Below are 18490 nucleotides of genomic sequence, written 5' to 3' on the forward strand. Positions count from 1 at the left end.
AATGGATTCTTTAGGTATTTATGTAAATGTATAAAGATAGTTTGGAAGGATAGACATCAAACCAATAATTTTGGGAAAGAAGATTTTTATAGTATGGGATAGTCAAAGGAAACTCTTACATTTTGTAATGGTTGGAGATTTTATAAGAATACAATGCATCAGTGAAAAAAATTTATTAAGGAAGTTTTCAAACATATGCAGAAATCGAATATTGTAAGGGACTCGATGTACCCATCACCAGGCTTTTTTTTTTTCTTTTAATGTTTATTTATTTTATTTTTGAGAGAGAGAGAGAGAGAGAGACCGCAAGAGCAGGGGAGGGGCAGAGAGAGAGGGAGACTGAGAATCCCATGCAGGCTCTGTGCTGTCAGCGCAGAACCTGCTGTGGGGCCCGAATCCATGAACTGTGCGACCATGACCTGAGCTGAATCCAAGAGTATGACGCTTAACCCGCTGAGCCACCCAGGGGCCCTCATCACCAGGCTTTAATGATGATCTTTTCTATACCCCCATACATTCTTCATTCCTACATTGGAAGCAATCTTGTCATCATTTCATCTTCATTTAATTGTTTATATTTTGAAAAGAGTAAGTGTTCTTTAAAAAACAAAACAAATATTACAAAGTTATCACATTAGAAAAAAACCCAGTAATTTAATATTATTGAATATCTAGTGCCCTTGTTACCTTAGTTGTCTTTTTTTTTTTTTTATATAGTTTCAGTTTGGATCCAAATAAGATCTTTGAATTGCCACTGGTTTATATTTCTCTTAAATCTTATAATCTACATGTTCCTGTGTCACTTTATTTTTACAATTTTTTTTTGTTAAAAGGACATGATCATTTTTCAAATGATACATTTCCCACAGTCTTTATTTTGGTAATTGGCAACCCTGTGGTGTTATTTAACATGTTATTCCGCTTTCATTTTCCTGTGAATTGATGTTTGGATTGTGAGGCTTGGTCAGATTTAGGTTCTTGTTTTGTTTTTTTTTTTTAAGCCATGGTGAAGAAGAAGCAGGAGTGTCATAGGTGGTACAAAAGATTCTTCATTTTCTTTGTTCTTTTCTCTACTTTCCAGGTGCTGTGTAATTAATTTGTATTATATTTTATTATTATTTTTTTAAAGTTTATTTTGAGAGAGAGTGCGTGCGCATGTGTGCGCACACCTGTGGGATCAGGGAAGGGGCAGAGAGAGAGGGTGAGAGAGAGAATCCCAAGCAGGCTCTGCCCTATCAGCATGGAACCTGACTTGGGGCTCGAACCATAAATCACATGACCTGAGCTGACATTAATTGTTGGCCACTTAACAGACTGAGAGCCACCCAGATGCCCTATTTTTATTATTATTATTTTAAATGTTTATTTTGAGAGAGAGAGAGAGAGCATGCACATACCTGCACAAGTGGGAGAATCTCAAACTGAGCGTGGAGCCTGACCTGGGGCTTGATTTTATGTCTGTGAGATACGAGATCACGACCTGAGCCGATATCAAGTCTCATGTTTTTTTGTTTTTCTTGTTTTCTTTTTAAATGTTTATTTTTGAGAGAGAGAGACAGAGACAGAGTGCAAGTGGGGATGGGCAGAGAGAGAGGGAGACACAGAATCTGAAGCAGGCTTCAGGCTCTGAGCTGTCAGCACAGAGCCTGAGGCGGGGCTTGAACTCATGCCGCAAGATCATGACCTGAGCTGCAGTTGGACGCTCAACCAGTTGAGCCACCCAAGTGCTCCAAGAGTCGGATGTTTAACCTACTAAGCCATCCAGGTGCCCCTGTATTACATTTTAAAAACAATTTTATTGAGATATAATACATGTTAAAGTGCACAGATTTAGAATATACAATAGCAATTGAAATATAATACATGTTAAAATGCACAGATTTAGAATACACAATTTTATCCCGAGCGTTTTTAAAAGAGTTTTTTTTTTTTTAATATTTTTTAAGTTTATTTATTTATTTATTTTGAGAGAAAGAAAGCCTGTGAGAGTGGGGGAGGCAGAGAGCAATTGAGAGAGAGAGAGAATGAATCTCAAGCAGACTCCATACTCCGTGTGGAGCCTGATTAAAGATTTTATTTTCTTTAAAAAAATTTTTTTTAATGTTTATTTTTTTGGGAGAGCGCGAGCAGGGGAAGGGCAGAAAGAGAAGGAAACCCAGAATCTGAAGCAGGCTCCAGGCTCAGAGCTGTCAGCACAGAGCCTGACGTGGGGCTCAAACTCAACAGACCGCGAGATCATGACCTGAGCCGAAGCTGGATGCTTAACTGACTGAGCCACCCATGCGCCCCTACAGATTTTATTTTTTAAGTTATCTCTATACCCAGGATGGGGCTTGAACTCACAACCTGGAGTTTAAGTGTCGCATGCTCTACTAACTGAGCCAGCCAGGTACCCCTCCCAACATTTTGTCATGAAAATTTTCAAACACTGAAAAGTCAAAACAATTTTACAGTGAGCACCCATATGCTCATATTATAAATTTGTTTTTATTTATTTATTTATTTATTTATTTATTTATTTATTTATTTATTTATATTTGAGAGAGTGTGCAAGAGGGGCAGAGGGAGAGAGAGAATCTTAAGCATGCTCCAAAGCTCAGTGCAGAGTCTGATGCAGGGCTTAATCCCACTACCCTGGGATCATGACCTGAGCCAAAATCAAGAGTCAGATGTTTCAGTAGGCACCCCTACAAAGTTTCTGAGGCAAAATTCACAAAATTAACTGTATAACATGTATATATTCATGATGTTGTGCAACCATAGCTTTTGTCTACTTCCAAAACACATCATCACCCCAAAAGGAAACCCAATAATCATTAAGCAGTTGCTCCCCATCATCCCCTTTGCATAGCCTCTGGCATCACCAATCTGCTTTCTGTCCCTATGGACTTACCTATTCTTGATGCTTCATATAAATGTAGTCATACAGTACATGACCTTTTTGTGTTGGGCTTCTTTCAGTTAGCATATTTTTGGGTTTCATGTAATATTTGCAATTTTTAAAGATGAGATTTACATATTAAAAAGCCAGAATTTCAAGTATATTTGTTTAGTTTTGACAAATTCATAAATGTATATAACCTAACCTCCTAACCACATGTAGAAATATTACCATCATCCCAGAAATTTCCCTCATGGCCCTGCTCAGTGAAGTCCCCCATCCAGGGACAGCCACTGTTCTGATTTTTTCTACATAGATTAGTTATGCCTATTCTAGAACTTGATATAAATGGAATCCTACTATGTGTGTTCTCTTTTGTAAAACTTCATTTACCTAATGTGTTTTGAGATTAATCCATATTGTTGCATGTATCAGTAGTTGATTCTTTTCTCTTTTAGTTTTTAGTTCCTTTTAATTACTGAGTAGTATTACATTAAATATACTAGTTTATATATCCCTTCACCTATTGATGGCCGTTTGTATATTGTTTTCAAATGGGGTTCAGAAGAATTGTTGTTTTATTGTCTCCCAGAAAGGCCAATTCTTGAACAGATTAGGAAAAAAATATACAAGGGAAGTCATTTTCACTAATTTTAATGAAACAGATAATTGGTATTTTCTTTCCTCAAAGCATTTGGCCATCCAGTGCCACTGGTCTCAGAGGCCAGCAGTTATTGGAGATGTCCTTCAAGTCTACAGTGGGTCTGAAGGGAGGGCTATTATTTTCTGTGAGACCAAAAAGAATGTAACTGAAATGGCCATGAATCCACACATAAAACAGGTAAGTCTTTTCTGATGCTTCTCTAATTGAGATTATAGGGATGACTCACTGAAGAAAAATATTGTCCTTTGTGGACCAGGTTTGACAGTATTTTTAGAATCGAATTTAATTCAGAAGGAAGTTATAGCCAACCTTTCATGATCTTTTAAGTGAGGATAGAATCCTACCCATTTTCATGAGAAGGTTTTTCAAGACTTTGCATAAATTGATCTTGAAAATATAAAGGTTGAAACAAAATGAATTCCTGTGGGTAAGAGTGGGTAATAGTTGAAAGCTGTGTTATAAAATGAATTACAAATGTTTATTGAATGAATGGATCAACTGCAACAATTAACCTTATTTCATCCAAATGCCCACTCACTTCCTGCTCCTGAATTATTTTTATGCAAACCCTAGATAACATATTATTACATATTATAAATTTTTGGGTATGTGTCTCTAAAAGAAAAGAATTTTTTTAAACCTATAATAATGTTACCACATCTAAAAAATTAATAGTAATTAATATTTTCAAATGTCAATTTGTGTTCAAATTGTGAATTGCCTCATGATTGCTTTTTTTCTTTTATAGTTTTTGTTTAAAAACATTTTTTTAAATAATTTTTGTTTAGTTTTGAGAGAGAGAGAGAGAGTACATGAGCAGGTGAGAGCCAGAGAGAGAGGGAGACACAGAATCTGAAGCAGGCTCCAGACTGAGCTGTCCCCACAGAGCCCCACGTGGGGCTCAAACTCATAAACTGTGAGATCATGACCTGAGCTGAAGTTGGATGCTCAACCGACTGAGCCACCTAGGGGCCCCTATAGTTTTTGTTTTTATAGTTTTCTTTTGTAGATTCAAATAAGATTCGTAAATTGTGTGATTTTATTATATCTCTTTCTTTTTTTACTTTTTTTAATGTTTATTTTTGAGAGAGAGAGCATGAGTGGGGAGGGGCAGAGAGTGAGGGGGGACAGAGGATCTGAAGCTGGCTCTGTGCTGACAGCAGAGAGCCTCATGTGGGGTTTGAACTCAGGAACCGTGAGATCATGACCTGAGCTGAAGTTAGTCGCTTATCCAGCTGAGCCACCCAGGAACGCCTCAATATATCTCTTTAATGTATGGATTCCTTTCTCAACTTTTTTCTTGTAGCTTTTTTTTTGTGTATTTTTTTATTTTTTGAGAGCACAAGAGAGGCAGAGGGAGAGAGAAAATCTTAAGAATGTGGGGCTCAGTCTCACGAGTATGAGATCATGACTTGAGCCAAGATTCAGAGTTGGATGCTTAACCAACTAAGCCACTCAGGTGCATCATCTTTTTTGTTATTTAAGAAACCCAAGTTTCCATCATCTAGAGTATTGTTTCCCTGTGAAGTCATTTAACATGTTCCTCTGTCTTCTTCTGTATTTCCTGGAAATTCAGGTTTGTTTGTTTATTTAGGGCAAAACTATGTTATAAGAGTGTATAATGCATAGTTCTTTCTCTTTAAAAACTCTTAAAAAAGTTTTTAAACTTAAAAAAACTCATAAAAAACTCCTTAGTTTTTATGTCAGTGTCTCTCCAGTCAATTTTGTTGTCTGAGAGTTGCATAGTAGATTCTTGAAGAAGGGCTCATGGAAATAATATTACCTGTTGATAATAGATTGTGATTTGTAATGATACCTGAAAATCATTTGGCTGGATATTAAAATACTTGGTTCATATTTCCTTTCTTTCAGTATCTTAAATATGTTTTGCCATTGTTTTTGGAGTAAAGCATATCCCACTTTCTGAGCTCTGGCTGTCTTTCCCTAACTTTTTTTTAAAGTTATTTATTTTGAGAGGGTGGGGGGAGGAGGGGCAGAGAATGAGAAAGAGAATCCCAAGCAGGCTCTGTACTGTCTGTGTAGAGCCTGACACAGGGCTCAAACCCACGAACTGTGAGATCATGACCTGAGCCCTGAAATCAAGAGTTGGACGCTTCAACTGAACCACTCAGGCGCCCCTTCCCTCATTTTTATGCGGATCTTCTATTCCTTTGCTTCTGTAATCCCTGCTATCCTCAGTTTGGATCCTAGGTCCAACACTTTCTCCTCAGTGTGGAGCTCTTCCTGGCCAGGAAACATTGGCTTATTAGTTTTGAAAGTTCACATAGGGTCCAGGCTGCTCCAGCCTCTTCCAGATCTTACCTCTGGATTCTTAGAATCCTCTGGAATCACCATTGAGTGTACAAAAACTCTGCCACGTTCAGCTGCTGTTCTCAAATTGGTCCGTTAGGCTTTTCAGGGAGTATCTGTTCTTAGGACCAGCAAATCTCCCCACCTCATACATACACACACATCTGTCCCTACCTGCTCATGTTTTGGAAATCATGAAAATACTTTCACTTAGTTTTGTCATAGATGTCTGTGGATTTTTAATTTTGTTATACAGTTGCTCTATTTGTTTTTATGGGAGAACGAGAGATTCAAAGACTATTCTGTCAACATCTTCCTCAGTATCATTTTAACTAATTGTGTAGTTTTAGCTTTGTATACGGTATACACAGATGCCAAATGGTGAAAGTGATTGAGGGTGGTTGATTCACCTTTCCTGGTACTGCCGCAGAACACCTAGCAGCAGCAGTGTTGCAGCCGCTCTTGTTCTGTCTCCTAGAGAGGAACTGCCTTGCTGCAGAAGCTGGGTAAGAATTCCCCTGCTTACTGGACGATAATCAGCTTCTGTGGCTGAGAGCAATGCAGTTTCTGCTCTGCTGGTTTACTGTTTAGGTCAAAAATAGTAGCATATCATTATAGGTGATACAGGTTTTAGGGACTGTTGAGGGAACTTCAGTGGTTATTGTCTTTGTTTTTAACTATTTTTTTCCTTAAGGTCAGATTTTACCAAGAAAAATGCTTTGTTAATTCTAAACAAACCTACACACACACACACGTGTGCGCGCATATGCGCACACACGCACAAACTTTTGGAAAATAATTTACTCAGATGTTAGAGACCTGGAAACCATCACTGTGTTTTTTTTTTTTTTTTTTTTTTTTATTTAATTATTTTATCACTACACCAACATGGGGCTCCAACTCAAAACCTCAAGATCAAGAGTCGTATGCTCACCAACTGAACCAGCCAGGTACCCCCATCATTGGCATTATTAATGTATTATGTCCCTTCTTAGGACTAATTATCAAGAAAAAAATCAATGTTGTATCAATTTTTTTTAAAGGGAATTTGAGGGGTGCCTGGGTGGCTCAGTTGGTTGAGCATCTGACTTTGGCTCGGGTCAGGATCTCGCAGTTTGTGAGTTCGAGCCCTGCATCAGGGCTCTGTGCTGACAGCTCAGAGCATGGAGCCTGTTTTGGATTCTGTGTCTCCCTCTCTCTGCCCCTTCCCTGCTCATGCTCTGTCTCTCTCTGTCTCTCAAAATTGAATAAACGTTAAAAAAATTTTTTTTGAAAAAAATAAAGGGAATTTGAAAATTTCACTATGAAAAACTATCCCAACTGTTTAACATATGTTTGCTTTTGACTTCTTTTTAAAGTGTTTATTTATTCTTGGGAGAGAGAGAGCGTCTGGGGAATGTCAGAGAGGGAGGAATGTCAGAGAGGAATCCGAAGCAGGCTCCAGGCTCTGAGCTGTCAGCACAAAGCCCAACATGGGACTCGAACTTGTGAACTGTGAGATCATGACCTGAGCCAAAGTCGGATGCTTAACTGACTGAGCCACCCAGGCGCCCCAGCCACAAAGTATTTTTAGATTCTATCTTCCATGGCTGAAAATGGTCCATTTCTTTCTTACTACTGTTGCAGAAAATTAAAATCTGGGAGTCAAGAATAATGCTTCTTTCCTTTATACCTCATTTCTCCTTTCTTCACCAGGTCCCCCAGTTTCATCTGACAGTAGTTCTTGAATTCATTTATGGCTTAGCCCCCTACTTACCTTTCCAACTTCATCTTATTATACTTTCCTGTAATTTCTGTACAGTCTTCCATATCTGCCATGTTTCCTCACACCACAGGGCTCTTGAACTTGTAATCTTCCTTGCCTAGCAACTCCTACTTATCTTTCAGATAAAAGTCTAGAGCACCACTCTCAGGGAATTCTTCCTTGCTCCAAACTAGGTCAGATTGTCTTTTTTTTTTTTTAACAGATAAACGGTTTTTATATTCCTCCTCCCCCGCCTCCTCTGCCTCTGCCGCCTCCTCCTCCTCCTCCTCCTCCTCCTCCTCCTCCTCCTCCTCCTCTTCCTCATCTTCTTTCACCTTTTCCCGGCAACTTTTGCAGGACCCTTTGTGCCATCAAACTTTCCTTGGGACTTATAGTCAGCGACATCCTTCTTCTCTACTTCTCCTTCAGTTTTGCTGCCTTATTGTTGTAAGGCTGCTTTTCACTGTCACTTAAGTTATTCCCCATTTCACCCAGCTTCTTCGCCGTGTCTCCAATGGAGATACCAGGGTTTGTAGATTTGATCTTGGGGCAGAATTGTGAACAGAACAGGAAGAATCCAGACGGCCTTTGCGGGCATTAGGGTCCTTCTTCTTGCCTCCCTTAGCTGGTCCATAATTCTTCATTTTCCAATAATAGTGCATTTCATCTGCCTTTGCCATTTCATCAACTTTAGACTTTTCTTTCCCAGATGTTATCTTCCACCTCTCAGAGCACTTCTTGGAAAATTCTGCAAAATTGACAGGGACCTCTGGGTTTTTCTTCTTAGGTTCCTCTCTGCATGTCTGCACGAAGAAGGCATAAGCAGACATCTTGTTCTTTGGTTTCTTGTGATCACCTTTAGCCATCCTGACTTTACAACATTTATCTTGCTGATTGACAAGCTCCCCATCAAACAGTGGCCATGTGAGGGCAGAGACCTCTGTTCTCTTCTCTGCTGTTTCCCCAGTATAGGATTGCCCTCTTATAAATGCTCTTTGCCTCTTATACCCGTGCATCGATTACGGTTGTTGGCTAAATTTGTGTGTCTCATAATTTGATTAACTTCCATTTCCCCTACCAGAGTATAAAGACCATGAGGACAGAGGCAGTCTTATTTTTGTTTGCAATTTTATCCCTGGTGTCTGACATTTCGTAGGTTATAAAGTATTAGTTGAATGCATAGAGGGTGATTGGCACTGCCTTCGTGAGGCCACTGATATGTCTTTTGAATTCTACAACAGCCTGCTACCTAGGTCTCTAGCTTTTGTATTTCTGTTTTGCCATTTTCTAATACATTCTATACATTATAATCAGAGTGTTCCTTCTATAATGCAAATGTGTTCATGATAATCTGAATATGTTCATGATAATCCTGTTTACAATCATTCAGTTGTTTCATATTGTTCTCAGGATATAATTCATATTCCTTTCCAGCCTCATCTCTCATCACTTTTCCCTTTACACACTATGCTTTATCAATACTCAAATATTGTAGATCCTCAAGACACCCTGTTCATGTATGAAGTTCGTTTGCCCAAAACTCCCTAGCCTTCTGCTCTCCTTCTACCTGACTATTGGTTCCTTATTATCTGTCAGGCCTCAGCTTCAGTGCTGCCTTACCCTTAAACAAAATTAAGTTAGGCTTCCCTTGTAAGTATTCCTATAGCAGCCTGCACCCGGTCATAGTATATATCATCATACTGTATCGAAAATGCCTGTCAGCTTGTCTATCCCAGGGCTGTTGCTTCGTGATTGTTCCAGAATCTGGTGCACACCAAGTATGTGAATTCATTCATGAATGCTTAAGACTTGGTTACTAAAGTTTAGATGTGGACTGTTACGAACTTTTTAATTTTAATAGTGTCTAGAATTCTAGGAAATATGTTTATAATAGTAGGAAAATTATTTTCAGTACAAATGAAAGGTAATATATAAATCACATAAAGAAGGCTCAACTTCACTAAATACTATAGAAATGTAAATTAAAACATTGGGAAATCATTTTTGCCTAAATGATTAGATTTACAAAGATGGTAATGATTCACAATACACAGGGTAGTCAGGTTATGATGAAGTAAAGACTCATAAAGGTTGAAGAGTAAATGGGCACAACCTCTTTTTATAATACACTTTTACAATAGCTATTAAAGTGTTAAATGTTTATAATTTTAAATATTATTTATTTATTTTTAGTGGGGTGATGGGGAGAGGGGTAGAGGGAAAGAGGGAGAGATTCTTGAGCAGCCTCCATGCTCAGCATGGAACCTGATGCAGGGCTTAGTCCCATGACCCTGGGATCATGACCTGAGCTGAAATTGAGTCAGACATGCAACCGACTGAGCCACTCAGGTGCACCAAATGTTTATAATTTTTGACCCCAAAATTCAACTTCTAGATATGTTTCCTACTGAAATACACATATACTGAGTGGTCCAGAGGTATAAGTACAAAGTACTTATAGTAGAGTATAGTACTTGTAGTATTATGAAAGATGAAAACTTGGATATGACCCAATCATCAGTAGGATATTGCTAAAATATATGACATTGCATCCATATGAAGAAATCATATCCAGTTTTTAAAGATTAAGTAGAGTTATATCTATAGATGTAGAAAAATGGCTAAGGTAGTAAATTTATAAAGCATTTCATTGTTTTGAAACAATACATATATGTATATATTATGATCCCATTTTTATAAGTAAATATATAATATTATAGTATATGCCGTTATGTGTGGGTTGTGTGTCTTGTATGTTTTTTTAAAACAATATCTGGAAGAATATTCACCAAATGGTTAGTCAATTATTATGAGGCTGATATTAAGGGAAGCTTTTACATTTTATATTAAATATTTAGTTTCTGTAATATTTGGTCTTTTTGAACAATAAGCATGCATCATGTAATTACCAGAAAATAAGATTGGGGCACCTGGCTGGTTCAGTCAGTGGAGCATCTGATTCTTGATCTTGGGGTTGTGAGTTCAAGCCCTACACTGGGTGTAGAGATTATTTAAAAAAAAATTTTTTTTTAAGTAACAAAAAAAGAGTACAGACTGTATGGTGTTATGGTGCTATCAATTGCAAGTGTGAGTTGTACACTTACTTTTTCTCTTTTGTCAAATAGAATGCCCAGTGTTTACATGGGGACATAGCACAGTCACAAAGAGAAATTACCCTGAAAGGCTTCAGAGAAGGTAGTTTTAAAGTTTTGGTGGCAACCAATGTGGCTGCCCGTGGTTTGGACATACCTGAGGTGGACCTGGTGATTCAAAGTTCTCCTCCCCAGGTAAGAAATGAGATTTTATTTAGGGAATAGAAGAACAACTGTATAAATTGCCATTTTGCTTATTTACAAGATGTTGCCTGGGATATGCAAAATATGTTATCTGTTCTTCCTCTTAGCCATTTTTTTATTAATGCAGTGTTAAATTAGTCAGAATCTGATGCCTTAGCAAATGATTAACTTTCCTTTTTGGGTTTAAAGCGTGGAATCATGCAAAGGAATTATAAAAAGTTGTCATATGAAGAGCCCTGGGATTAGGTGGATTAAAAAAAATCCTATTTCTTTTATCCAAAAATTCAGCATAAAAGTTCTTTGGAATGTTGACAGAGCAACAAGATTGAAATAATATATTTATTGGTGGTAGTAGTTTTGTTATTATTAGCATTATTTTTTGAATGTTGGAATGACTGTGTTTACTTGCCAGATTTTTTTAAGAAGTATTAAAAAAATGCCTCTTTTCTTTTAGGATGTTGAGTCCTATATTCATCGTTCTGGACGCACAGGTAGAGCTGGCCGGACAGGGATTTGCATATGTTTTTATCAACCAAGAGAAAGAGGTCAACTACGATATGTGGAACAAAAAGCAGTAAGTAGAGTTAAATTATTTCAGGCTTATTATCTAAACGGTGCCTTAGAGCTCTTTTTATATTTGTTCTCACAAATAGATCCTTATAACTATTTTCTCAGTTTAAGCTGCATTTGGATGTGAAGCATGTGGAGAGCTAAATTTATATGAGCTGCAAGACTTTGTTTTGATACAGCTTTTATTGTGAAGACAGAAGAGCTGACTTTCTCATTTTTCCCTTGAATTTCTCCCTTGATTCTAAAATCAGAAGCACATTGTGATTTCAGTATCTCATAGTCCAGCATTGTGAAGGGGTGACTGACATAGTCTTGGTGTATTTATAAGATTATATTGAATAATAGTACAACGGCCAGTTTCTATAAGAAATTATGTACATTTTTTTGTGGCCTGTATTGTTTTGTGGTTTTTTACATTTTTTCCTATTTTTATGATGTGTGTTTTTTGTTTTTCTTTCTTTCTTTTTTTACATTTATTTATTTTTGAGAGACAGAGCACCAGTGGGGGAGGGGCAGAGAGAAAATGAGACACAGAATCCGAAGCAGTCTCCAGGCTCCGAGCTGTCAGCACAGAGCCCGACATGGGACTCGAACTCACAAACTGTGAGATCGTGACCTGAACCCAAGTGGGATGCTTAACCGACTGAGCCACCCAGGCGCCCCTTTGATGTGTGTTTTTTAAACACTATTTCATCTACTTTGTAAAATGAGATAGGGTAATAAGAAAAAAAAGTTGATAGACATAAACAGCATCTTTTTTCCTCTTTTAGAATCAGCTTTATTTTGTAAGTGAAATTTCATGATTGTAACTAAGGGCAATTAAATTTTTTTTCTCTTTCTAGAATTTGTAATTGATGATTTATTAGAAAAAAAGCAGGCCTTTTGATCTACTGGGGCTTGGAAATCTTTAAGTCCAAGAAATGGAAATTCAACAAACTATATTAATTTAGGAATTAATTGTAAAGACTTCCATTTTTCTTTAATGTAATTCTTTCATTTTCAGGGAATTACTTTTAAACGTGTAGGTGTTCCTTCTACAATGGATTTAGTTAAATCTAAAAGCATGGATGCCATCAGGTATGCTTTCTGACCTTGCTGAATAAGTTTTTCTTTTGTATTAGGCTATTCATCTTTAAGCTCTCCTAGTTCAAATATCAGAAAACTTAATCACCAGTTTTACCAGCAGACTTTTAGTTATATTAAAATACGAAAACGTTGCTCTTTCTTTTCCCATTCATTCTCTTATCTTTAATTTTTTACATTTGTCTTGACCAAGAAAATGTACTATTTTTAAACCATAGGTCTCTGGCTTCCGTTTCTTATGCTGCTGTTGATTTTTTCCGACCATCAGCTCAGAGATTGATTGAAGAGAAAGGGGCAGTTGATGCATTGGCTGCAGCATTAGCCCACATCTCTGGTGCATCAAGTTTTGAACCACGATCTTTGATCACCTCTGATAAGGTAGAAATCTATGAGAAAATTATGTGATTGAGAAAAGATTAAAATTGAACCATAGATAATTCATCTATCTGGAGAGAAAACCATGAAACCTTTACTTTGCCAGTACTGTGTTAACTGAAACTTACATACCAGAATCTATTCTTTATTTTGTAAGTTGCCATGGAACCATGCAAATCAAAGCATAGATGCTATGCAGTTCACACAGTACCACGCAAAGGAAGGATTGCCTGTATATGTGGAGGGGTGTGTGCATGGTGTGACACTACTGATCTAGTCCCCTTCTAGATCAGTGTCAGATGTCAAAACAAATCACATCAGAGCTATTGGTTGCAAGTAGTTAAAAGGTACTCACCATGGTATAAGTGAGGAGAGTCCCTGGATGACTGGACCCATCAATAAGAGAGCACTCTGATGTCTGGGTGGAGAGAGAAAGATTGAGAGAAGGAGTTGGTGGGAGAGGGGAACAAAAAGAACAGGGCAGATAAAGTTACTTGGGACTATTTGGTGGTGTAGGATAAATGAGTACATCTGGTGTGTCTGAGGTTTTCCATCTGGCAAGTGTTAATGGTTTAGCCAAATGTCATTTTGCTGGGAGTGACTTCATGTGTCCATCTCCCCCCACCAGCACACTGTGTATTTCTAAAAAACATCAGGATTTGGGGCACCTGAGTGGCTCAGTCGGTTGAGTGTCTGACTCTTGATCTAGGCTCAAGTCATGATATCACAGTTTATAAGTTGGAGCCCCACAGTTTGTTAGTTCAAGCCCCACATAGCACCCTGCACTGACAGCATGGAGCCTACTTGGGATTCTCTCTCTCCCTCTTTGTCTGCCTTTCCCCTGCCCACTTGCTCTTGTTCTCTCTAAATAAATGAACATTTTTAAAAAACCATCTGGATCCAATTCAAGTTCATATGTTACATTTGGTGTTAATGTTTCTCTTTTAATCTGGAACTATTTTCCCATCATTTTTATTTTTATTTTTTTAAAGAGTATAGATTAGTTGTCTAGATCAGAGTCTAAAACTTCTCACCTGGATTTTTCTGGTTTTCTCTTTTTCATACATCATGTAACTTTTGTTTTTATTCAACTTTTCCTGTATACTGGAAGTAACGTCAAAGCATGATTTTATATTCCGGTTAGATAGTTTTGGCCAAAGTACCCTGTGGGTGATATTATATATATATGTATTATATATTATATATTATATTATATATAGTACATATATGTATTTTAGACTACATTACATCAGGAGGCATATGATGTCAGATTGTTCCAGTACTAAAATTGCTTAGTTTGATCACTTGTTTACAGTGGAAACTGCCATGTATTCCCTTTGTGAAGGTATCTTACTCTCTGTAGTTGGGGTTTTGTTTTTTGTGTGTGTGTTTTGTTTTGTTTTTTATTTGAGAGAGACAGAGAGAGTGTGAGTTGGGGAGGGGCAAAGAGAGAGAGTCCCAAGCAGGCTCCAGTGTCAGCACAGAGCCTGATGCAGGGATCGAACTCACAAAACTGAGATCATGACCTGAGCCAAAATCAAGAGTCAGTTGCTTAACCCACTGAGCCACCCAGCCACCCTGGCACCAAATACTTCTTAGGAAGTTACTTAAGCCATATTTTTTAGGAAAATGTTGATAGACTTTTAGGCTAAGAAGTACCTAAGAGATCATTTATTCCCAGCCCTTACCTAATAAAGGAATCCCTCTTTGGCAGATGGGTCATCTAATTTCTGATTAAATATCTTAGAAACAATGTTAGTGGGTTTGAAATTTTTTTATAGTTTAAACCAAAATCCAGAGTCTTTACCACAAATGCACTACAGGGTCTTCCCCTTTGTACCTCTTTGACCTCATCTCATCATTCTCCCCTTGTTTCAGCTACCCTAACCTACTTGTTACTCAAACATAAACCTACTTTCACATAAGACCTTTGCACTTACTTGTACTGTTTCATATGTTCTTTCTTTTTACCACGTGGGTTCCTCCCTCACTTTATTTAGGTCTCTCTTCATAGATCACTGTATTATAGAGGTCTTTCCTGATCACCCTGTCTAAAATAGCTTACCTTTCCCTTTACTCTCGATTCCCTTGTCTTGCTTTATTTTTCTTCATGATGCTTATTACTATCTAGTGTTTATGTTTGCTTATTTATTTACTGTCTACCTCACCTCATCACCACCACTCCTATTCCCAACACTAGAATATAACCTTCATGAGAGAAAGGACTATTTACTGCTAAATCTTGAGCACCTACTATGTCTCTGGCACATACATAGGGGACACTCAGTGGATATTTGTTAGATAGATGAGAGGATCCTGGCTGGCTCAGTCAGTAGAGTATGCAACCCTTGATCTCAGGGTTGTGAGTTCAAGTTGCATGTTGGGCATAGAGCTTACTTAAAAAAGTAGATGAATCCCTCCCTATATCTTCTTCATGCTGATCCTTTTGCTGTCCAGTGAAGTTTTACAGAACAAGTAATCTTTGCATATGTAATAGTCCTTCAGAAGTTTAGAGATTTATGTCTTCTTGTTTTTCCACTCCAAGCTTTGACTCTTTCAGCATTTCCTTAATTCTTTACAACTTTTTCTCTGATGCTCTAGGTTGTTTCTTTTTTTTTAACATTTATTCATTGTTGATAGTGAGAGAGACGAGCATAAGTGGAGGGATGGGCAGAGAGAGAGGGAGACATAGAATCCAAAGCAGGCTCCAGGCTCCGAGCTATCAGCACAGGGCCTGACGTGGGGCTCGAACTCACGGAGTGTGAGATCATGACTTGAGCTGAAGTCAGACGCTTAACTGACTGAGCCACACAGGTGCCCCTCTGGTGCTCTAGTTTAATTATTTCTTAAAGCATGAGTCTTTACAGCAACACAAAGAAGAATTGTTCTTTCAAATATCTGTAAGCATTAGTCTTCTATTAATACGGTTTTAAAGAAGTTATTTTTTTTAGCAGCCATGTTATACTGATGTCTCATGAAAAATGTAGTTAAGTCATGAAGTTAGAACTTCATTGTCCTACTTTTGCTGCCTTTTTCCCAAAGATAATGTGACTTTTAATTTTTAAGGGGTTTGTGACGATGACTCTGGAAAGCCCAGAAGAAATACAAGATGTCAGTTGCGCTTGGAAAGAACTTAACAGAAAGCTGAGTAGTAATGCTGTGTCCCAAATTACCAGAATGTGCCTCCTAAAAGGAAATATGGTAGGTTTTTCTAGACAAGTAAAAAGCTTTTTCTTTTCTTTTTTTTTTTTTTTAATTTTTTTTTCAACGTTTATTTATTTTTGGGACAGAGAGAGACAGAGCATGAACGGGGGAGGGGCAGAGAGAGAGGGAGACACAGAATCGGAAACAGGCTCCAGGCTCTGAGCCATCAGCCCAGAGCCCGACGCGGGGCTCGAACTCACGGACCGCGAGATCGTGACCTGGCTGAAGTCGGACGCTTAACCGACTGCGCCACCCAGACGCCCCAAAAGCTTTTTAATCAACTACTATAAATGTTTCTAAAGCCCAGTAGATTTTCTTTTCTTTTCTTTCTTTCTTTTTTTTTTTTTAAAGGCTAATAGGGTGCATAATACGGTTTTCTCTGTGTGATGGTTTGTTTCCAGTTGTAAATTTGGGGAGTTTTATAAATAATTTACTCTCTAGAAAGCTATAAGTCATTCTGCTTAGTTTGTCTAATAACCAAGTTATCTAAGTTTCTGCTTTTGTGCATATATTATCTGTGGTTGTATGTGTTTTACTTTATGACTAAGTAACTTATAATTTCAACAGCTGAACAGCTCTGTTATTTAGAGAATATGCAGTGTTGACTTTTAAGTGGCCTGCTTTGGTTGTTAATGAGGATAATGAAGTAAAGTAAGAATTTTAATACATTTTTGAAACAGCAAAGTTAAAACTATCTCTAATCTTAGTGACTGTTTCTTCTAATGGTTTTGAGGAAAGATGTTATATTTATTCATCCAACTTTGCTACATAGGTTTATTCTAGCCTAGAATTTATTAACTTTATTATTTATTGGAAATAATCATTTCTCTCAAAGTTTAATATTACCATTAAAAAAAGTTTTGTGGCAAATCTGAGACAAATAAGCGCATTTAGAAAAAATATGAAGGGCATGGAAAATCTAACAAAATCTTTAGGCCAGGCTAGTTGCTGTACTTGAGAATTAAATTAACTTTCAGTTTATTGACAACCAGTACCAAAGAAGCAGCATCTTGGGTTATATCATTGCCATTATCCGATAAATACTGTATCTCTTCAGGATAGAAATTTTCCAGCACTAAATTTTCCAAAGAATTTATTACATGGATCATTTTACAGTGGACATGGAACAACATTAAAGTGTCTACAAGAACTTTTCTAGAGAGTACTCTATATTTTTAGTAGTAGATTCCTGTTAGATATTTTTTTTACTTTTCAGATTTAGAAAATATAATAAGCAGCCACTCTCATGCATTATTTATATGTTAGTTGTTTTATCTTATAAGCATTCATGGGACACACCCTATCTTTTCTTTCTTTTTTTTTAGTTGTAAGATTACCAGCAAGTACTAGTGTATTAGTAAAAATTCAACTCATCTGCATCTAAATAAAAATTTTTTCATTTTGCTTTTAGGGTGTTTGCTTTGACGTTCCTACAACTGAGTCAGAAAGGTTACAGGTATTTTAAAAATTTTATCTGTTAAATAGTTGAATATTTAACCATTTAAAATAGTAATTTAAAAGAAGTCACAATATCATTATGATGCCTAAGTCAATTAATTTTCCTTTATAGAATATATCTAGGTTATATCATAATTTAAAACATTTATTATAATTTCAAATATAAAAAATAGAATTGCATAATAAATATTCATGTACCCATCACCCAGCTACAGTTGTGATCAGCTCACAGCTGGTTTGTTTCATGTCACTTCCATCCATTTTCCTAGTCTCCTGTATGTATGCTTTTGAGAGAAATTGTAGGTATTCTGTCATTTCAACCATAAATATTTCCATATATCTACTAGGGATACTTTTTAAAAACATAATCATAATGCCATAGTTCAAATACCTAAAATAATAATTCCTTAATATCATCTAATTTTGTGTTTAAAATTTCCCTATTGTCTCCTAAATATTTTTTATTTTTTTGTCTCCTGGATATCTTAGAATATAAGACCCATGCATTATAATTAGATGTTTCTTAAGTCTCTTTTAATCTGCAGTTTCTTGCTCCTTTCTTTGTCACTTTAAAAAATTTTTCTTGTATTTTATCTGTTGCAGAAAGAGATTGTCTACTAGATTCCTACACTATAGAATTTGACTATTGCACTACTGTGCATATTTATAGATGTATTTGGGAGTGATTCTGTTTTTTAAGTCTTTTTAAAAATTAAGAATATATCATGAACACATTCCTTTGTCAACTATACAGTTATTTTTTAACAGCTCCCTGTATTTGGCCATGTGGGTGGTCAACTTTTCTTTTGTTTTTAAAAATTTTTATTTTAAGTAGGCTCTATGCCCAACGTGGGGCTTGAAGTCATGAAGCTGAGATCAAGAGTCGCGTGCTCTACTGACTGAGC

At 36.9% G+C, this 18490-nt stretch overlaps 1 protein-coding gene and 1 pseudogene across 4 annotated transcripts in view; one reads left to right on the plus strand and one right to left on the minus strand.

The window, feature by feature from the left end:
- DDX50 (DExD-box helicase 50) overlaps positions 1 to 18490 on the plus strand; it is a 32011-nt gene that overhangs the window by 10772 nt on the left and 2749 nt on the right. For all 4 annotated transcript variants that reach the window (XM_040485220.1, XM_040485221.1, XM_040485224.1 and 1 more), the window contains 7 exons: positions 3573 to 3722; positions 10725 to 10886; positions 11350 to 11469; positions 12469 to 12542; positions 12767 to 12926; positions 15990 to 16124; positions 17539 to 17583. In XM_040485220.1, coding sequence (XP_040341154.1) covers positions 3573 to 3722; positions 10725 to 10886; positions 11350 to 11469; positions 12469 to 12542; positions 12767 to 12926; positions 15990 to 16124; positions 17539 to 17583 — 846 coding nt within the window. The remainder of the gene's footprint in view (positions 1 to 3572; positions 3723 to 10724; positions 10887 to 11349; positions 11470 to 12468; positions 12543 to 12766; positions 12927 to 15989; positions 16125 to 17538; positions 17584 to 18490) is intronic.
- Positions 7728 to 8465, minus strand: LOC121037496 (high mobility group protein B3-like; annotated as a pseudogene).

The sequence above is a fragment of the Herpailurus yagouaroundi genome, unplaced genomic scaffold (genome assembly GCF_014898765.1).
Source record: "Herpailurus yagouaroundi ecotype Mexico unplaced genomic scaffold, PumYag 163, whole genome shotgun sequence".
Lineage (NCBI taxonomy): Eukaryota > Metazoa > Chordata > Mammalia > Carnivora > Felidae > Herpailurus > Herpailurus yagouaroundi.